A 19,448-nucleotide genomic window follows, 5' to 3' on the forward strand; every position below is an offset into this window, starting at 1 on the left:
CAGGTAACTGTCAACATGAGACCACACGTATACGAAATAAAAATTTCTAATGAAAAGAATAATTACTAGTTTAATAAGAACTTACAAAATAAAGTAAAATCCCCAAATCTTGAATTTGGAAATAGACATTTTGCCCTACTGAGCACCTACCCCAACACATCCCAAAAGATCCATGTGCAATACCTAACACTCTCTGAACTCTAAACCCTTCATCACACAGGCATAATAAAAGACACAGAGGAGAAACCAGAGTACAAAAGGACATGAAATTAAATTGAATACTTAAAATAACCTCAATTCTAAAGTTCTGAAGTGAGAAGAGAAACTCCTTTAAAAAAAAAAAACAACACTCCAATGGATTTTCCTTATAGAAGGCTTACTAAAGAAAGGTACTAAATTACTGGGGGAAAAAAAGAAGAAGAAGAAGAAAAAAAAATAATAAAGAAAGAAAATGCTCAATGCCAAACCTGTTTCAATGGTTTCAGCAAACTTTTCAAGTCCTTCAAAAGGCTGCGATGCTTCTCCTTGTTCATCTGTTAATTTCTGGCTAAGACATTCTTTTGCCAATTGCATACTGCTCGTCATGAAACTTGACCAATACATAGGCTCAGAACCAGTTGCTGCAGAAAATATAGATGAATCCTAAATAACTTCTCATAGTTACAACAAAGTCATTTCTTAAAATGCCACATTTGAAATAAATTCTTAACCCTCCAAGAGATATTTAACATCATAGTATTACCTGGGCATATGATATTCTAGAAATTACTCTTGAGATTTAAACATCACCTTATAATAACTGAGAAGAGAAAAAAAAAAAAAAACACAGAAAGAAGTCCAGAGATACATGTTCTCATTAAATGATATGTATCTGTCAAATGTTAACTTATGAATTCATTCAACAAGTATTTAATGCATGCATGGTACGGTTTAAAATACTGTAGAACAGGGGCCAACAAATTTCTTTTGGCAAGGGTCAGATGGTAAATAATTTAGGGCTTGTGGGCCCTACAGGGCCTCTACCCTGACTACTCAACACTCTCACTCTAGTGCAAAAGCAGGCTGAGAGAATAAGGAAATGAGTGAGTATGGCAGTGTTCCAACACAAATTTATTTACAAAAATATGACAGATCAAATTTGGCCTGTAGGCAATAGTTAGATGACCCTGCTGTAGGGGATAGAAAAATAATGATTAATTCTCCCCACTGAGAGCCTACAATATAGTGGAAGAAATGAGATGTGGTTAAGAAGAATTAGTAAGCAACTATGCAATGTCAACAGAAAACACTGATGGCTAAACTAAGAGGTTGACTCTTCCCATGGACAGAATTTAACAGGAAATCTGGTAAAGGTAGCATCTGACCTAGGCTTTAAAAGCTCAGTATAAATGTAGATAAAATAGAAGAACATCCTTGGAAGAATCCATGAACTGGGAAAAATCCTTCCCAGATCATCCCTCAAAGAATGGCACTACACTTCCTTACATTATTCAAAACAAACTGACAGATTACTACAATTACTGCCTTCCAAAATGGAATTTAAAAACCCTTCTCATGGAATATTTTTAAAGGCAGAATATTTGACTTTCCATAGGAAAATATTATTCTATCTACTCATCATGGTTAAAAAAATAAAACATTCTTGTTAATTAAATGCCATTATCAGGAGGATTTCCATGCACAGACTACCATTTTCAAAGTATAGGTGCTACTAATTCTAATAAGCATAATTTAAACGCTGGTGTTCCAGAAAGCATTTAGGATTATAATTCTTCAAGTATTTCTTGACCAACATCACTTGCCACTCAAAGAATTTAAATTCAGAATTTAAGATGATTTAGATGGTGACTCTCTTGGCTTAAAAAATACATACACATACATACATATACATACACACACACACACACACACACACACACACTCCAAAGCAGAAAATCTGAGCTATTTAACAGAGCACAGTGGTTAAGAATATGGACTTCAGAACTAGATTGCCTGGGTTGAGATCCCAAATTTCCACTGAACTAGCTATGACCTTGGACAAGGTACTGAATTCACCTGCGCTTCAATGTCCTGCTCCATAAAAATGGAGATAACAAACATATTTCAAACAGCCATGATATTTCAAACAGCCATGATAAAATAATATTGGTAAAGCACTCACAATAGCATCTGGCATGCAAGAAGCACTATACACATGTTTAATAAGTCAGAAAATGGCATATATATAACTAAAGCTACACCCAGATATACTTATATAATAACTTACTACTTTAAAGCTTTTCCCTCCCAAATTTTTCTTTGAAAAATTTCAATCCTAAGGAAGAGGTGAAAATATGGTGCAGTGAACACCTGCACAGTCTTCATTTAGACTCATCACAGCTATACACACACACACACACACACACACACACTCTCATCCTTTTGCTGAGCTACCTGAAGGTGAACTGCAGGCACCATAACACTCCCAAACACTTGAGCAGATACCTCCTAAGAATACAAATATTCCCATGTGAAAGCTCAGTGACATGAACACACCCAAGAAACACAACACTGACAAAATACTATCTTCTATACATTCTACACCCAAATTTCCCAGCTGTCCCAGTAATATCCTTAACAAAAACACAGTAATATTCATAACAAATACATATTAATACATATTAACAAATACATATTAATAACAAATACAAATAATATTCATAACAAAAACACAGGATTATCTACTGCAGTTATTCATGACTTACTCTTCTTTAATCTGGAACAATTCTTCTACCTTTCTTGTCTTTCCTGATACTGATACGTCAAAAGAGTACCAGTTAGCCTACAGAATGTCCCTTATTTTAGATCTGTCAAATCCTTCTTCCTTACGATGCGATTCAGACTGTGCACTTGTAACAGAAACAGTATATACATGACGTGTCTTTGTCAGCCGTCATATCAGGACCCACATCATGGCCCTCTGACCCACTACTGATGGGACTAAGACTGACCATTAAGGTTGCTGTGGCGACTATCAATTTTCTGCACCGCAAAAGCAACATTTTTCTCTCTGTAAACAGTGTGTCATCAAGGGGAGGTATGTCGGTACATCATGAATCAAGCTCCTCAACGACCTGTCACCAGGCGGGGTTAGGATTCATTACCACCTCGATCAATTTTTACCATGGTTGTCAAAACCATGGTGATGGTCTATCACTTTTTTCTACTCTAGTAAGTTGACATTCTACTGCAACAAAGAGCTTTCCCTTCTTCCTGCCTCCCTTACATACAGATTTGTATGTATGGACATAACGGTATTTGTAACAGTATGGACATAGAGCTATTTTTTTTTAATTCCACGTGTTATAATCCATTTATTGTCATTAGTCCCAGATTTGGCCAAAGAGAGCACCCACAAGTCCAGTCCTCTGTCCTTTTAACACTTCTCCATCAATCTTTGAGCACCTCCTCGGTTTCTGGCACAATACTTTGAAACTTTAAAAACACATGTCACTTTATATAAGTGGTAACAAATAATTAACCAAATCATCAGTATACTAAAGTTCCTGTGGGTAAACAGGGCAAGAAGTAACACTAAAGGTAAAATCACACACCCCCAAGTCCTAATATTTTATCTACTGATAATCTCACAAATAAATGCTAGGTAATAAATTAAATACTGAATTTAATACAGTTAGGTTACTTTCCCAATCTGTGAAGAATACAATAAAACCAAACAAAACAGAAACAGGTAACACACCTACCTAGGCGGGGTCTAGGCCGGAAGACCATTTCTAGCCCTTTCACTTCCAGTGCACAATTCTCCTGCAGCAAGGAGCCCCACGGAACTGATAGAGAAATTGACTGTATGAATCCTTCAGTGACTTCTAAAGGCGCATCTGCTGACTCCAGGATCTCATTGAGACACTAAAGAGAAAAACCAAACGCATTTTGAAATCACAGGAACGAGAACTCAAAATTGTTAACTTATTCAAAGACACTGAATATGCCCATGTATGTGTGTCTGACACTACGGATAGGGAAACCAGAGTCCAAGATAAAGACTCTCCATTCTCAGAAGTTTACAAGATAGCTTACCATGAAAGACACACATAAATAAGGTGTTATGAGCTACATGAAAGAGGAAATACACTGTACTCTTTTGAAGAATGTAACAGAACCTAACCCGGAGACCCAAGGCAGGCCACCCGAGGAAATGCCATTTAAAAGTGAGACCAGAGAAGGCTGAGGAGTTAACCAAACTAAGTGGTCCAGACAGAGACAGCAGTGTGTGGAATAACCCAAGAAAGCAGAGGTCAGAGAGCACAAGCCCACGGACCTGAGACACAAAACCTTTTGAGAAGGAAAAGCTACTTTAGGCTCTAGTGTAGCATGCTAGGGTAAAGAGCCAGAGATAAAACTACACAGATAAGGGAGAGTGAAATCCAAACTGCCTTGTAATTCATGTTAAAGAATCTAACATTTATATAAGAGCAAAGTGAAGCCACTGAAAGGTTTTAAGCTGGAAACCATGATAAGATTAGAACTTTGTTCAGTTCTGCTACCAAGACAAGCACGTATTGGAGGAAAGCAAAATTCAGGGGGCGCCTGGGTGGCTCAGTGGGTTAAAGCCTCTGCCTTCGGCTCAGGTCATGATCTCAGGGTCCTGGGATCGAGCCCCACATCGGGCTCTCTGCTCAGCAGGGAGCCTGCTTCCTCCTCTCTCTCTGCCTGCCTCTCTGCCTGCTTGTGATCTCTGTCTGTCAAATACATAAATAAAATATTTAAAAAAAAAAAATTCAGGCAGAAAGGCCGCTGTGAGTAAGAAAAGCTAGGGGAATTGGTTTGGTGAGGACAATGACACTGTGGACAGTATGAAGTGGACAGATTTTTTGTACAATATCAGGCAGTAGAATTAACTGGCATCATGAGAAATAATGAAAAGAAAGAATGAAGAACGACTTCCAGGTTGGGGACCTGGGCAGCTGGTCAGCTAGCGGTGCCATTTACTGAGAAAAAACCTGGAGAAGCAGGTTAGGGGAAGCTCGGTAGTGGAGTTCCAAAGAGTACATGTGAGCAGACGTGTAGGCGGCGATATCCAGGAGGCTGCTGGATATCCTGGTCTAGATGTCAGGACAGCCATCTGGGCTGAAGATACAGAAAGGCATTACGAATCCTGAGGGCCAATGAAGCCCTAAGGTGAGGAGAGACAGCCTTTGGGAACTTGTATAGGGTTAAATGACAAGAGGCCTAGGACTAAGTCCAGATAAACACCACCATTTAAGAATTAAGAATCTGGGGTGCCTTGATGGCTCAGTCAGTTGGGCGTCGGACTTGATTTCAACTCAGGTCATGACCTCAGGGTCATGAGATCTAGCCTTACATCAGGCTCCACGCTGGGCATGGAGCCCACCTGAGGAACCTGCAAAGTAAATTAGAAAAAAAGCAGAGAGGTAGAAGGAAAAGCAAGAAGGCCTTACATCCCCCAAAATCGTGGAAAGACAAGTACAAAAAGTGGTGCAGTGCAACAAAAGGCAAAAAGAGGCCAAAGATTTTCAAGTGTCCACTGGATTTTTTGGATATTTAGGGTACTGGTGATCCAACTGAGAACAATTTCAATGATGTGGTAGGGAAAACCAGACTACAACAGAAGGAAGACAGAATGGATGTAAATATACTTAATAGAATAATTAAATATATCTCTTGACAATGTACTTTATAAATTAAAATAACAGGGCGCCTGGGTGGCTCAGTGGGTTAAAGCCGCTGCCTTCGGTTCAGGTCATGATCCCAGGGTCCTGGAATCAAGCCCCCACACTGGGCTCTCTGCTCCACAGGGAGTCTGCTTCCTCCTCTCTCTCTGCCTGCCTCTCTGCCTACTTGTGATCTCTGTCTGTCAAATAAATAAATAAATTCTTTTTTTTTAGTATATGTGCTGCCAAAGCGAGCACATAAATAAATAAATTCTTAAAAAAATTAATAAAACAAATGCTTATTAAATGCCAGTGGATCTGTAAGGTACTTCTGCACGCTATGGTGAATAGCACTGTCATAATTCGTTGTCTCCCTAACACTGAATGTTGAGATTTAGACTGGCTCACATTTTATCATTGTACGTCACTCCTTTAAAAGGCTTTCTTCATGCTGATGTTTGTGTAACCCTACAGACTTTCTGAAGAGTACATGGGCATGGGTGGTTTTAAGATAAACACATTCATATCCTCAATTCCACAAATATATTCTGTTCTAAAACTGACCTTCCTGAGAAGAGTACTTAACCGTGGCACCATGTTGGATCTCCTCTCCCATATTCCCTTGTACAATCTCCCTTCTCCCACTTCGCCAAAAAGGCTTATCTTTTCCCTTCCTGAATCCTCCTTTGTGCACTGCCCAGGGTGAAAAAATCTCCAGGAAGCTCCAACAGGAAGTTTGCTAGTCTTTCCCTATCTTATACATATCTTTGGCATGACACTCAAAGTCAAAGAACTAAGTGATGTTGCTATTACAAAATCCCTTCAATTCTCATCTACTTATTGATGACTCGGGGCTGTAACTATTTTAAAAATTTAAAATGAAATTTATGATGAGCCCTATCAAATTCTAGTTGTAAGTATATTCATTTATGGGCACATGAACTAATCAGGGAAAATGGGGGAAACCACCTACCCACATCATTAAGAAATGTATTTCCAGGGCACCTGGGTGGCTCATTTGGTTAAGTATCTCCCTTTGGCTCACATCATGATCCTGGGGTCCTGGGATTGAAACCCGCAGTGGGTTCCCTGCTCAGCGGGGAGACTGCTTCTCCTTCTGCCCCTTACTCCCAACCCCTGCTTGTGCTCTAACAGAATAAAATCTAAAGAAAAAAAGTATTTCCAATAGAAGTTTTTACATTTAGTTATTATTTAGTTATTAGTTATTACATTTAGTTATTATTGTTTTGATCAACTGTACTTATAATCATAATCTACTTATTATAATCACAGTTCCAGAGGGAAAAATGTTAATACCTAAAAAGCCTAATGATTACCTGAAGGAAATACTGTTAAGATCAATATGGGAAGCCCTTAGAGGAACAAAGGAAACCACTAAAAAAACTCAAAAAACATCAAGTGAGGAAATCATTAAAGGATTTTAAAACAGGAATTAAATTTTAAAATGAATTAGAGGGGCACCTGGGTGGCTTAGTGGGTTAAGCCTCTGTCTTCTTCGGCTCAGGTCATGATCCCAGGGTCCTGGGATCGAGCCCCACATCGGGCTCTCTGCTCAGAAGGGAGCCTGCTTCCCCCTTTCTCTCTGCCTGCCTCTCTGCCTACTTGTGATCTCTCTGTCAAATAAATAAAATCTTCAAAGAAAAATGAATTTGAAAAAAATATTTAATGCAAAAGAAGGCTGGACAGTAACAGTAAATTTTTAAATACGATCAATTTCAATTTAGTTACATTTTTATTGTAGAGAAATCACAGCGTGATCAATAAGAGACTTAAACAATAAAATATATAAATTAAGATAAACTTTTGCAAAGCAAGATGGACATAGGAGTTCAACGGGAAAAGATACAATGTTAAATTTCCAACTATTAATGAAGAGCTTGTTCAAGCATTTTTGAATGTATAATGGTGGGTATTCAGATCCTACTGGGTGAAAATATGTATTTTTTATATCAATATTTATAACACAATAAAAATTATTCTCTACAACTACTTAAAATGTTCAAAAGAAAACTAAAGGCCAAGCTGGAGTCACTTGCCCCCCAGGACAGCAAATTGACTTAACTGCAGTTTCAACCTCTCCAGGAACAAAATTTTAAGCCCATCAATCTGGATTTTCTTGTTGGCAACCAATGAGGTAATCTGTCTCGCGGGCTCTCCACCCCAAAGGAAGAGGAGGTAATCCACCTAAAACTCCCCGCTTTTCCCCCTAAGGAAAGAAGTCCTTTCCAGAAACAATCTTTTTCAGAAACAATCTTTTCTTTTGCTAGTGACTTCTTGCCCCACCCTCCCTCCTTCCTGTAAAAACCTTCCCCTTTGCACCACGTTGGAGTTCCCCTCTACCTGCGAGGTGGGATACTGTGTGACTCAGCCAATTAGATTTTCAAATGCTCTTGGGTGAATTTTGTTTTTTAACAAAATTTATTATGAAAAAATTTTAAGTCAATTTGAAAATGCACAAGGAATGCAATACTTTTTCAGAAATTTTAAGAGAAAACTGGGCAGATGTGTTTAAAGAACACTCCTTTAAAAGAACATGTATTGAGGTCCTAGCTCAGTCACTTTACTAGCTGGAAGGCCTTGGACAAATTCTTAGGTCTCAATTTACTCATCCATAAAATAAGATAGCATCTATTTCACAGGGTTATGGTGAACATAAATGAGATAATAATGCATAAAGCTATTAACATAGTTCCTGATACTGAGTATACACTTTATAATGTTGACTCTTGTTCTTTATGTTGCACAGGACCTACACAGCGCAAGGATGAGCACTACTAGGAATTCAAGGTCTATTTGACAGTATGCAGAAAGAAAAACATTAAACTACATTTCTCTTTAATATGTACCATAAAACTAACTAGGAAACTACACCCTCATTAGTTTAAACCAAGGCATCAGGATTAAAAGAGATAAAATAGAGCATAAAAATTAGAAAGACCTGGGGTGCCTGGGTGGCTCAGTGCGTTAAAGCCTCTGCCTTCGGCTCAGGTCATGATCCCAGAGTCCTGGGATCGAGCCCCACATCCGGCTCTCTGCTCAGTGGGGAGCCTGCTTCCCTCTCTCTCTCTGCTTGCCTCTCTGCCTACTTGTGATCTCTCTCTCTCTGTCAAATAAATATATAAAATGTTTAAAAAAAATTAGAAAGACCTGACTTAAACTAACATTTGATTAGCATTTATTACATACAGGACACCATACTACACTATTTTATCTGTTACTACACTGAATCATGATAATAGCTCTCTGAAGGACACATTTTCATATTTTCGTGCCTGTTTTACAGATAAGGCAAATGAGATCAGAAGAGCTAAATAACTTTCAAAAGCTGTTCAATTAATCACTGCAAAAACAAAACTGTAAAAAATATACATTTTCGCAATGGAAAATCGTGCAAGAGCTCATCAAAATGATGTGCAAACACCATTAAGTCTCAGAATCGCAGTACATGGGCTTGGGAGCTGGCTTACAGAACAAGTTTTCTAAGACAGAAAATTCCCAATAACCTTTGTACTTGTGTTTTTTAAAATGCAGTCAAGGACAATACACATCAGACTGTCCTAGGAGGCTTCCTAAAAAAGTAGATTCTTGGGGTGCCTGGGTGGCTCAGTGGGTTAAAGCCTCTGCCTTCAGCTCAGGTCATGATCCCAGGATTTTGGGATCGAGCCCCCCATGGGGCTCTCTGCTCAGCAGGGAGCCTGCTTCCTCCTCTCTCTCTCTCTCTCTCTCTCTGCCTACTTATGATCTCTGTCTGTCAAATAAATAAATAAAATCTTTAAATTTTAAAAAAAAAAGTAGATTCTTATCTTTCTAACAAGAATCTGCAGGGAAGGGACCAGAAGTCTGCATGTTAGCAAACTTCCCAGGTGAACCCAGTGCTGCTAGTGTTTTTAGAAGCTCATTTCTTGAACCTTTTGAGCCAGTGTGATGTATAAAAAGAATACAGGAGTCAGAAAGGCCTCGGTCTGAAATCTTGCCGCACTGCTAATATTAAGCCTGAGTACGTTACTTAATCTCATGGTAAAATGGAAATAGTAGCACAAAACGCAGAGCAAGAAAACATGTGTAAGAGCACCCATTACGGTACAGAGACGAAAGGTGCTTAATAAACAAGTTTGTTCAAAAGCAAACTAAAATCCCCTACCTTGCCTCTATGTCCCCTCTAGTGATCAACCTCATTTCTCTCGTAGTCAAGGCAACAATCTACTGGAACCACCAACCACTACCTGCCTTCTAACCTACAGCTCCTATGACATGGCTTTTAACTGCCAAAAAGAGCTGCCAAGCGCAACAAACAACGCTCAGTCCTCACCTTCCTCGAATTCTCATCTCTAATTCCTATGGCTGCTCCGCTGTCTGAAATCCTAACTTCCGCTGGCATCTATAACACTCTTCACACTCTCACTCTTCCTTCCAATCCTTTACCACTCAAATGCTGGGGTTCACCTCAGCTGCAGCTCAGCCTGTTTGCTCAGCTTCATCCACATACTACCCACGCGGTTCCGTGTTTCAGTCACTACTCACACTCCGGTAACTTCCAAATCTTTACCGCCAGCTCTCCCTGAACTCCAATACTATACATGTTGTGAGAATTCATAAAAGGAGATCACATCTAAAATGGAAGCGGGCGGGGGGGGGGGCACCTGGGTGGCTCAGGTGGTTGAGCATCTGACTCTTGATTTCGGCTCGGGTCGGATCTCATGGGTTAGGAGATCAGGCTCCCCGCTCAGCAGGGGGTCTGTGTGGGAGTCGGGTTTTCCATCTCCCTCTGCCCCTCCCCCGGCACTTGCACACACACTCTAATAAAAAAAATCCTGAAAACTAAAGTAAAACGGAGACAGGAGACCAGATGGGAAAGCTCTCACACTCTACCACTGGTGGTCTGACCTGCAAGTCCGCCCTACCTCAGCTACCACCGCCCTACCCCAGCAGGAGATCGGAAGGCTTCCTCCTTCCCTCGCTGCCCACAACTGCCAAGCTGGGGAGAGACAGTCTCAGTTCAGCCAGTGAAGAGCCATTCTACTTCGAACTCCCCGTTTACTCCAATGGTACTCCAACGGACTTTCTGTTTCTAACAGCCCTTCCAACTTCTCCCTTTCCTCTGGTACAAGAGCTTACTTCTCTGTTCTCCAAACTTGCCATGGTTTTGCTGTAGCTTAGTTGTCCCAGATTGCAGTGCTCTACTATGCGCAAATAAACCAATTTTTGCTGGTAAAGCAACTGGCAGTTTTATTTTTAAGGTTACAACACATAGCTCTCACTGCCTCCTGAGATTCTCTGTATGGATGTTCCAAAGTCCCCTTAAAAAAAAAAAAAATCAATCAATCAATGTTGAAACTTATTCTCCCCCCAATCTCAATCTCCTCCTTTCCTCTCCCACTTGCTCCCCACTCCCACAGGGACAGAAGGGAAGGCCAAACACAACCTTCTCCATATCTAATATTTCCTCTTAAACCAATTAAACTAGTGCAGTAAGCTATGGTCATTCAAGATTCATCCCTCTACTCATGGTTTTCTTATTTTCATATCAATTTTAAATGAAAACTTTAGAATACCTGACTCTTTAAAAAAAAAAAAAAAAGGCCCATCATATAAAAAGTCCAGAATGGCTTATCTCACAGGTTAATTATTTCCATAATTAAAAGTCTTAAATTTGAGGGGGCACCTGGGTGGCTCAGTCGGTTTAGTGTCTGCCTTCAGCTCAGGGAATGATCTCAAGGTCCTGGGATCAAGCCTCGCACTGGGCTCCCTTGTTCAGCAGGGAGCCTATTTCTCTCCCTCTGCCTCTCTCCTGGCTGGTGCTCACTCACTCTCTCAAATAAATAAAATCTTTAAGAAAAAAAAAAAAGTCTAAAGTTTTCGTACAGTATTGTTATCTCTGGGAGAGATGAGATTAAGGGCTACTACTTCATATTCAATACATTCCGCGCCCCCCCCCCCACACACACACTCTTCATCTTTCTTTACCATTTGAATTTTTTGCAATGAGCGTATTAATTACATAATAAAAGCAAATAATTTAAAATATACTAAAGCATTTTAAACTATATATATATATATAGGCAATGACAGCCTCTGTAACATGGGGATCTGTCATTAGACAACTATCTAGGAAACTGGATTTGATAGAATTCTCTTCCCAAGGGGCGCCTGGGTGGCTCAGTGGGTTGAAGCCTCCGCCTTTGGCTCCAGTCGTGGTCTCGGGGTCCTGGGATTGAGCCCCGCGTCGGGCTCTCTGCTCAGCCGGGAGCCTGCTTCCCTCTCTCTGCCTGCCTCTCTGCCTACTTGTGATCTCTGTCTGTCAAATAAGTAAATAAAATCTTTAAAGGAAAAAGAAAGAAAGAAAGAAAGAATTCTCTTCCCAATAAACACCACATTTCCATTTGTTTCAATTTTGTGGCTACCTTAAACTTGTAACAGTTCAGAAAGGTTTTTTTACAGCCTTGAAGAATAGTATTAAAAGACATAATTTGGTAATGTTAAGAAAATAGTTCTGAAAAGAGTCAACAGTTCAAGAATTTACACTGCACCACGGAGGTACAAAATACCATCTCTAAACAGAAGATGTTTAAATAGGTCATACTTACATACAGTCTTAAATGCACTGGGCAAAATCCCCTATATTCACTATCATAAAATACTTGGAAATTCACTCATTCTGTGAAATTACAAGGTCTACCACAGGAGAGTAGGACGAAATTCTCAGCTTACCTGGCCAAATGGATTCCCTGTTACCTACTCAGGCAACATTTTCCTCATTAGCCCAAAGCAGTATATCCTTGTGATTAATTCTTAACCTAAAAGAGCTACCTGAAGTGCTCGGAAAGTGTCCTATCACAGATTAGACTTTTTCTTATGCTGAAGGCCATTTTGCTTTCAGTTATCAATGAGTTTCATGCACATAGATAGAAAAAGAGAAGTTAACACTGGTCTACTACACCATTTGGCATAGAACTAGTAATCAATGTTGTCTGAACTAAAGATAATTTTATTACATATACCAGTATAAGCAGGAAAGCAACAGAGAATCATTAAGTTGAAATCAATGTCTTAATGTCTATCTTCCTGGACATATTGAACTTCTGTGAAGAAAGGGTCTTTATTCACTTCTATATCCCCCAGCCCCTCACAGTGACACATGCTAAGAACCCAATAAATGTAAACGAACCAACTGATGAAGAAATTTCAGTTAAAAAAATAAGAATAAAGTCAAAGTCTTAAAGAATTTCCTTCTTTCAATATTTTAAATTTGCAGCCACTTCCTTAGGAAAACAATTTTTGAACGTATGAACCCACTACAGTTGTAGAATACTTTCAAACACTCTGCTTCTATTCCTCCCTCCTACCTTAAGTCCTTCCAAGGTAATGATCTCCAAAGTGCGTTATATGTATCCCAGAGAGCGTAACAGAGGACTTACGAGTATATGAGAAGTTAGACATTCTATATTCAACTCTTCCACATTTTTAGATTTAAAAGTTGTGCCAATATTTAATATACACATGGGCATTGATACTCTCACTCACACCATTCATCAGACTGGCACAAGGTGAAGGTTCCACACTGGGGAAATGTTAAGAGTGGTGCCCTCACTTGGATATTCCATTTCAGCACACTGAGAGTTACTTCGCATAGATTCTACATTAATAAAAACAGATCGGGGGGCCTGGGTGGCTCAGTCATTGAAGCCAGTGCCTCTGGCTCAGGTCATGATCCCAGAGTCCAGGGATCCCCGCAGCGGGCTCCTTGAGGAGCGGGGAGCCTGCTTCTCCCCTGCCTGCCATTCCCCGTTTGTGCTTGCTCTCTCCCCCTCCCTCTCTCTGTCTATCAAATAAATAAATAAATATCTTTTTAAAAAATAATAAAATAAAGGGCACCTGGGTGGTTCAGTGAGTTAAGCCTCTGCCTTCGGCTCAGGTCATGACCTCAGGGTCCTGGGATCCAGGCTCGCATCCGGCTCGGGCTCTCTGCTCCACAGGGAGCATGCTTCCCCATTCTCTCTCTGCCTGCCTCTCTGCCTACTTGTGACTTCTCTCTCTCTCTCTCTCTCAAATAATTTTAAAAATCTTTAAAATAAAAAAATAATAAAATAAAAATAAAAGTAGATCTTAAAACAGTAGGATCTTTGTAAAGAGACAGAATGTGACAAAAACTTTGATTTCCTGGTTTTCTTAAGACCAAATATTTAAGAGTTGAATTTAAAGATGATAAGCAGTTTTCTTCTACACAAAAAATTCTAAATATACTGTTTATGTGATGTCCCACAGCTATTAATAGTGCATGCTACCTAGAGGGTATATTCCAAAAAAACAAAACAGACCATCTTTTCAAAGTGAAGTTATCACTTTAGGGGCACCTAGGTGGCTCGGTTGGTTAGGTATCTTGACTCTTGATTTCGGCTCAGGTCGTGATCTCTGAGTGGTAAGACTGAGCCCTGTGTTGGGCTCTGCGCTCAGCATGGACTCTGCTTGAGACTATCTCTCTCCCTCTCCCTCTGCAACCCCCAAAAGAAAGTCAAGGTATCACTTTAATAATGAATGAGAAAATAACTGCTTCTCAGGGCACCTGGCTGGCTAGGTTGGTAGAGCATGAGACTCTTGATCTTGGGATTGTGAGTTCAAGGCCCATGTTGGGTGTAGAGATTACTTAAAATCTCTAAAGAAAAGAAATGAAAAATGAAAAAACTGGAGCACCAGGGTGGCTCAGTCGGTTGAATTGTCTGTCTTCAGCTCAGGTCATGATCTCAGGGTCCTGAGATCCAGCCCCACACTGGGCTTCCTGCTCAGCGGGGAGACTGCTTCTCCCTCTCCTCCCCCCCAACCCCCACCCCTGCTTGTGTTCTCTCACTCTTTCAAATAAGTAAATAAAATCTTAATTAAAAAAAAAAAAGGAAAAAGTGATTTTCAAAGGATATCTGTATTACAGAGAAGACATTCTGGAAAATTATATTTGGAAATGTTCCCATTCATACATGATTTTGCTACTGAAACAATTAAAAATAGTCTATTTTTTAAAGTCATCTACATAGGTTATAAAAGATTTGAAAACACAAAAAGATTATCCAAGTGAATCAAAAAATCTTAAAGAATTTTTTAAATAGGTTCTAAAGTTAATTTTTTATATGTAAAAAATGCAACAACTTCCAATTAATTGGCAAGAAAAACTGATTGAGACTAAGGAAGAAGGGAATGTCACAACCAATTTCAACACAATCCTGTTCATAATTGATCGAGAATCTAAACATTACGAACATTGCCAATGATGTGATTCTTCCATTTGGATCTATGAATCTTTGCCAGGTATCTTGTTTCACTCATGAAAATCATTAAAATCAAGAGTCAAAAGCAACTGAATTTGGAATCAGAACTTTGAAGAGTTGGGACACCTTAGTAGCTCAGTCAGAGCATCTGCATTCTGCTCAGGTCCTGATCCCAGAGTCCTGGGATGAGTCCTGTGACCAGCTCCCTGCTGAGCAGGGAGCCTGCCTCTCCTTCTGCTGGCCGCTCCCCCGTGTGTGCAAATTCATACACACACACACGCTGTCAATCTCTGACAAATAATATAAAATCTTTAAAATTAAAAAAAAGAACTTTGAAGAGTTATAGCTAAGTGTCGCATCAAAATTTATCCTAGTTCATACACAGCACACTAGAATTCATAAATCAGCAACAGCAAATGTCTACTGAATGCTTTCATATTTTAATTGGGTATATCCTTTGCCTTCAAGAAAAAGAACAAACCATAATCTCAGATTAAGTCTAGCCATAAACTGTTATGTTAACAATCCTGAAGTCAAATTGTAAATTCAATTATTACCACCCGGGGCCCCTGGGTGGCTCAGTTAGTTAAGCATCCAACTCTTGATTTGGGCTCGGGTCATGATCTCAAGAGTCCTGAGATAGAGGCTGGAATCCACGTAGGGCTCTGCTTAAGATTCCTCTCTCTGTCTCTCTCTATCTCCCCCCTCCAACCTTCACCACAAACCCCCTCTGCCCCCCCCCCACACGTGTGTGCTCTCTCTCTAAGAGAAACAAAACATGAAAAAACAAAATAGAACCAAAAAACCAAAATATCACTACCTCTGATTTCCCATGAAGATTAAAACTACACAAATAAGAGTGCCTGGCACAGTGCCTGAAATAAACAGATGCTCAATAAACATTAACCACCTATTCCCTAGCTTAAGGCCATGTGATTAGAGAATAAGGGACTTGGGCGCCTAGGTGGCTCAGTGGGTTAAGCCTCTGCCTTCGGCTCAGGTCATGATCTCGGGGTCCTGGGATCAAGCCCCGAATTGGGCTCTGCTCAGTGGACAGGCTGCTTCCCTCTCTCTCTGCCTGCCTCTCTGCCTACTATGATCTCTGTCTGTCAAATAAATAAATAAAATCTTTAAAAAAATAAAAATAAGGGGCTTAAAAATGACAAATTTGAATTCTCACAGTACCACTTGTTGTCTGACTTTGGGCACATTTTTTAATTTCAACTTTAAAATACAAATAATAGGGTGCCTGGGTGGCTAAGTTGGTTAAAAGACTGCCTTCGGCTCAGGTCATGACCCCGGAGTCCTGGGATCAAGTCCCACATCGGGTTCCCAGCTCCATGGGGAGTCTGCTTCTCCCTCTGACCTTCTCCCCTCTCATGCTCGCTCTCTCGCTCACCCTCAAATGAATAAATAAAATATTTTTTAAAAATAAAATAAAAAAGAGGGGTGCCTGGGTGGCTCAGTCATTAAGCATCTGCCTTCAGCTCGGGTCATGATCCCAGGGTCCTGGGATCGAGCCCTGCATCAGGCTGCCCCCTCGGCGGGAAGCCTGCTTCTCCCTCTCCCACTCTCCCTGCTTGTGTTCCCCTCTCTCGCTGTGTCACTCTCTGCCAAATAATAAATAAAATCTTTAAAAAAATAAATAAATAAAATAGAAATAATACACACCTTATTGGGTTAATGTGACAAGTCATTAAAAAATAATGCCTAGGGACGCCTGGGTGGCTCAGTTGGTTAAGCAGCTGCCTTCGGCTCAGGTCATGATCCCAGCGTCCTGGGATCAAGTCCCACATCGGGCTCCTTGCTCGGCGGGGAGCCTGCTTCTCCCTCTGCCTCTGTCTGCCAGTGCTCACTCTCTCTCTCTCGGTCTCTCTCTCTGACAAATAAATAAATTTAAAAAAAAAAAAAAATTTAAAAAATAATGCCTAAAGTCACTCAACCCATAAAAGACAATAAATGTCTAATCCTCCTCCTCTAAGATAGCTTATTCATACCTATACTAAAAGTATGTAGATTCATGGGTCACTGAACTTAAAAATATCCATCGGGGGCACCTGGGTGGCTCAAGTCATGACCCCAGGGTCCTGGGATCGAACCCCAGGCCCAGCTTTCTGCTCAGAAGGGAGCCTGCTTCCCTTCCTCTCTCTCTGCCTGCCTCTGCCTACCTGTGATCTTTGTCTGTCAAATAAATAAATAAAATCTTTTTAAAGAAATAAATAAAAATTAAAAAAAAATAAAAATATCCATCAGAATCCGTATCTTCAGCTACAAATTACAGCAATATACTACCCTGGAATGGAATGCAATGCGTACTCCATTAATGTTTATTAAACTCAGGTGAATTACTACAGCTACTGTCACTAAGCCAACGGGCAGCCTGGGCTAGCATGCCCTAGCCTGGCGTGGGACTAGGTCTACACACACCAGTGCTCTTTCTACTATCATTTGTAGTCTCCCTAATTAATTCATCTACTTACTGAAAAAAAGTACATGTTTATTCATATTAGTACAAATTCATTGAAGGGTCATAAGATGTTAGCATAATTTGAGTTTTTCGGGTTTCTGAGGCTAAGGAAGTCATTACTCTGTTAACACTTCTATATAAAAGTAAAAAATAGTGCATCTGCCTTCGGCTCAGGTCCTGATCTCAAGATCCAGGAACTGAGCCCCACATCCAGCTTCCTGCTCAGCAGGGAGCCTGCTTCTCCCTCTCCTGTGTTCTTGCTCTCTCTCTAATAAATAAAATCTTAAAAAAAAAAAAACCATAAAAAATATTTAAACTTTTTAAACAGCTTAAATGGGGGGTAGGGAGGGAAGTCCTTTTGTTTTCAACTATCACCAGCAAGTCACCTTTGTTTTTAATTTCCTAGATGTAACCTGTGTAGGAATGCTTCTAGAAGAGCGAAACTCTACAATGGCACAGCAAACTCCAGCCAACAAATAAAGCGTTGGGGGAAGGAGAGAAGCGGCTCCATTCTTGCTCATCTCAAGGCTGAATACAGTTTGAGTGAAACGACTACTCACTGAATATACAAATGCAAGTACAACCGTATGGGGCGAGTTAAACAACACGTGTAAGACACCTGTAAGACCCACAGAGTCAACTCACAGCCTCTGGCTGACAGGTACCAAACAGGTTTTTAAAGGTCTGAAAATTGCAGCCTCAGCGCTGTTGCAACACCTGCTTTTACGATCTGTCACGTGAAGCCAATAAGCACAACTAACCAGCACTACTAGGGCCGCACAACCACTCGCAGGCTGGCCTCGGAAACGTAACGTCAAGGGAACGCAGGTCAGCCTGACGGTCCGAGGCCTTCGCCCGACTTCCAGATGGTAGACGATGTAGGGGGACCGCTGTGTTCAAGCAGCCAATCCCAAAAAAATAAAGAAATAACTAGGAATTCGGACATCCCCAAAGGTCTTCCTCATCCTCAATTTTTCCAGAGTGCCATCCCACGAAATAGGATTTGTTTGCCACGGAACCCCGCGACCCCTGCTACCCAAGGGTCAGCCCTGGTCACCACCTTCCAGGGACCCCCTCGGGGCCAGCTTCCCAAAGCCCCCAAACCACTAACGCAGCTGCTTCCTTCAATGTAGACTCCATCACCTCTGTTAAGTTTCTGACGCACGTGATCTGGGGACGCAAACTTGCTAGAAACAGACTAAACACTTGAACACGTTTCTGTGAGCCCTGCCACACTTGGATCCGAACAAGTCCCAGGGAGGGGCTGAACGTCAACAAGCTCCGGGGACACTCGCTCAAATCGCCCTACGGAGGGGAGCGAGACCCAGCTGGCCGCCGGCGGCTCTTACCCATTTGTCCAAGGGAACTTGGGCGAGGGACCCGGTGCCCTGGTACAGGTCCAGGCTGAGCTGCTCGAGGCTCAGCTTCTCCTGCAGGAAGTGGCCCAGGTACCTCTGCAGGAGGTACCGACAGGCCCTCTTCTTGATGGACTCGGAAAACGGCCAAGGCATGATGAGGGCTGACGACGCGGCCCGCGGGGGCTGCAGGCGGCGACTCCGGCGCTGGGGCCCAGGCTTCCGCTCCAGGCCGCGGCGGCGGCGCCTCGGGTCCCGGCCGGCGTCCCGGGTCCGCGGCGGGGCCTAAGCCCGGGACAGCCCCTCCATGCCCGCTCGGCGCCGGGTGTCCCTCAGGACGACCCCATCATCCGTGCCGCGCGGCTCGCGCTAGGCCTGGCGGGGACCCGGCACGGGGTGGGAGTGCGGGGCCTCCGCGAGGATCCTCGCAGCCACGGGATGAGGATGCAAGAAAACACGGCGGGAGGCGGCAGGGCCCGAGGCAGGTACTGAGGCGCACTCCTCCACAGCCGCCGCGCGACGAATTTGTTGTCATCCGCGGGGCGCGCTCCCGGTTCTGGGACGCTCCCGGCGCGTTCGCGACACCCACACTCGCGGCGCGCGGCCGGCGCTGGCGGAAGTGACGCCACAGTAGCGCTGAGGAGGCGGGGAGAAGGGCCCTGAAGGGAGCGGTTCCGGC

General features: G+C 41.8%; 1 protein-coding gene across 1 annotated transcript in view; it reads right to left on the reverse strand.

The window, feature by feature from the left end:
- The window catches only part of ATG2B (autophagy related 2B), a 78,730-nt gene extending 59,368 nt beyond the window's left edge, over positions 1–19,362 (reverse strand). The window contains exons 1-3 of the mRNA XM_080808610.1: positions 18,764–19,362; positions 3,744–3,906; positions 468–620 (exon numbers count right to left, since the gene is read on the reverse strand). Coding sequence (XP_080664736.1) covers positions 468–620; positions 3,744–3,906; positions 18,764–18,925 — 478 coding nt within the window. The 5' untranslated portion in view covers positions 18,926–19,362. The remainder of the gene's footprint in view (positions 1–467; positions 621–3,743; positions 3,907–18,763) is intronic.
- Between the last annotated feature and the right edge of the window lie 86 nt (positions 19,363–19,448).

The sequence above is a fragment of the Martes martes genome (genome assembly GCF_963455335.1).
Source record: "Martes martes genome assembly, chromosome: 7".
Classification (NCBI taxonomy): Eukaryota; Metazoa; Chordata; class Mammalia; order Carnivora; family Mustelidae; genus Martes; species Martes martes.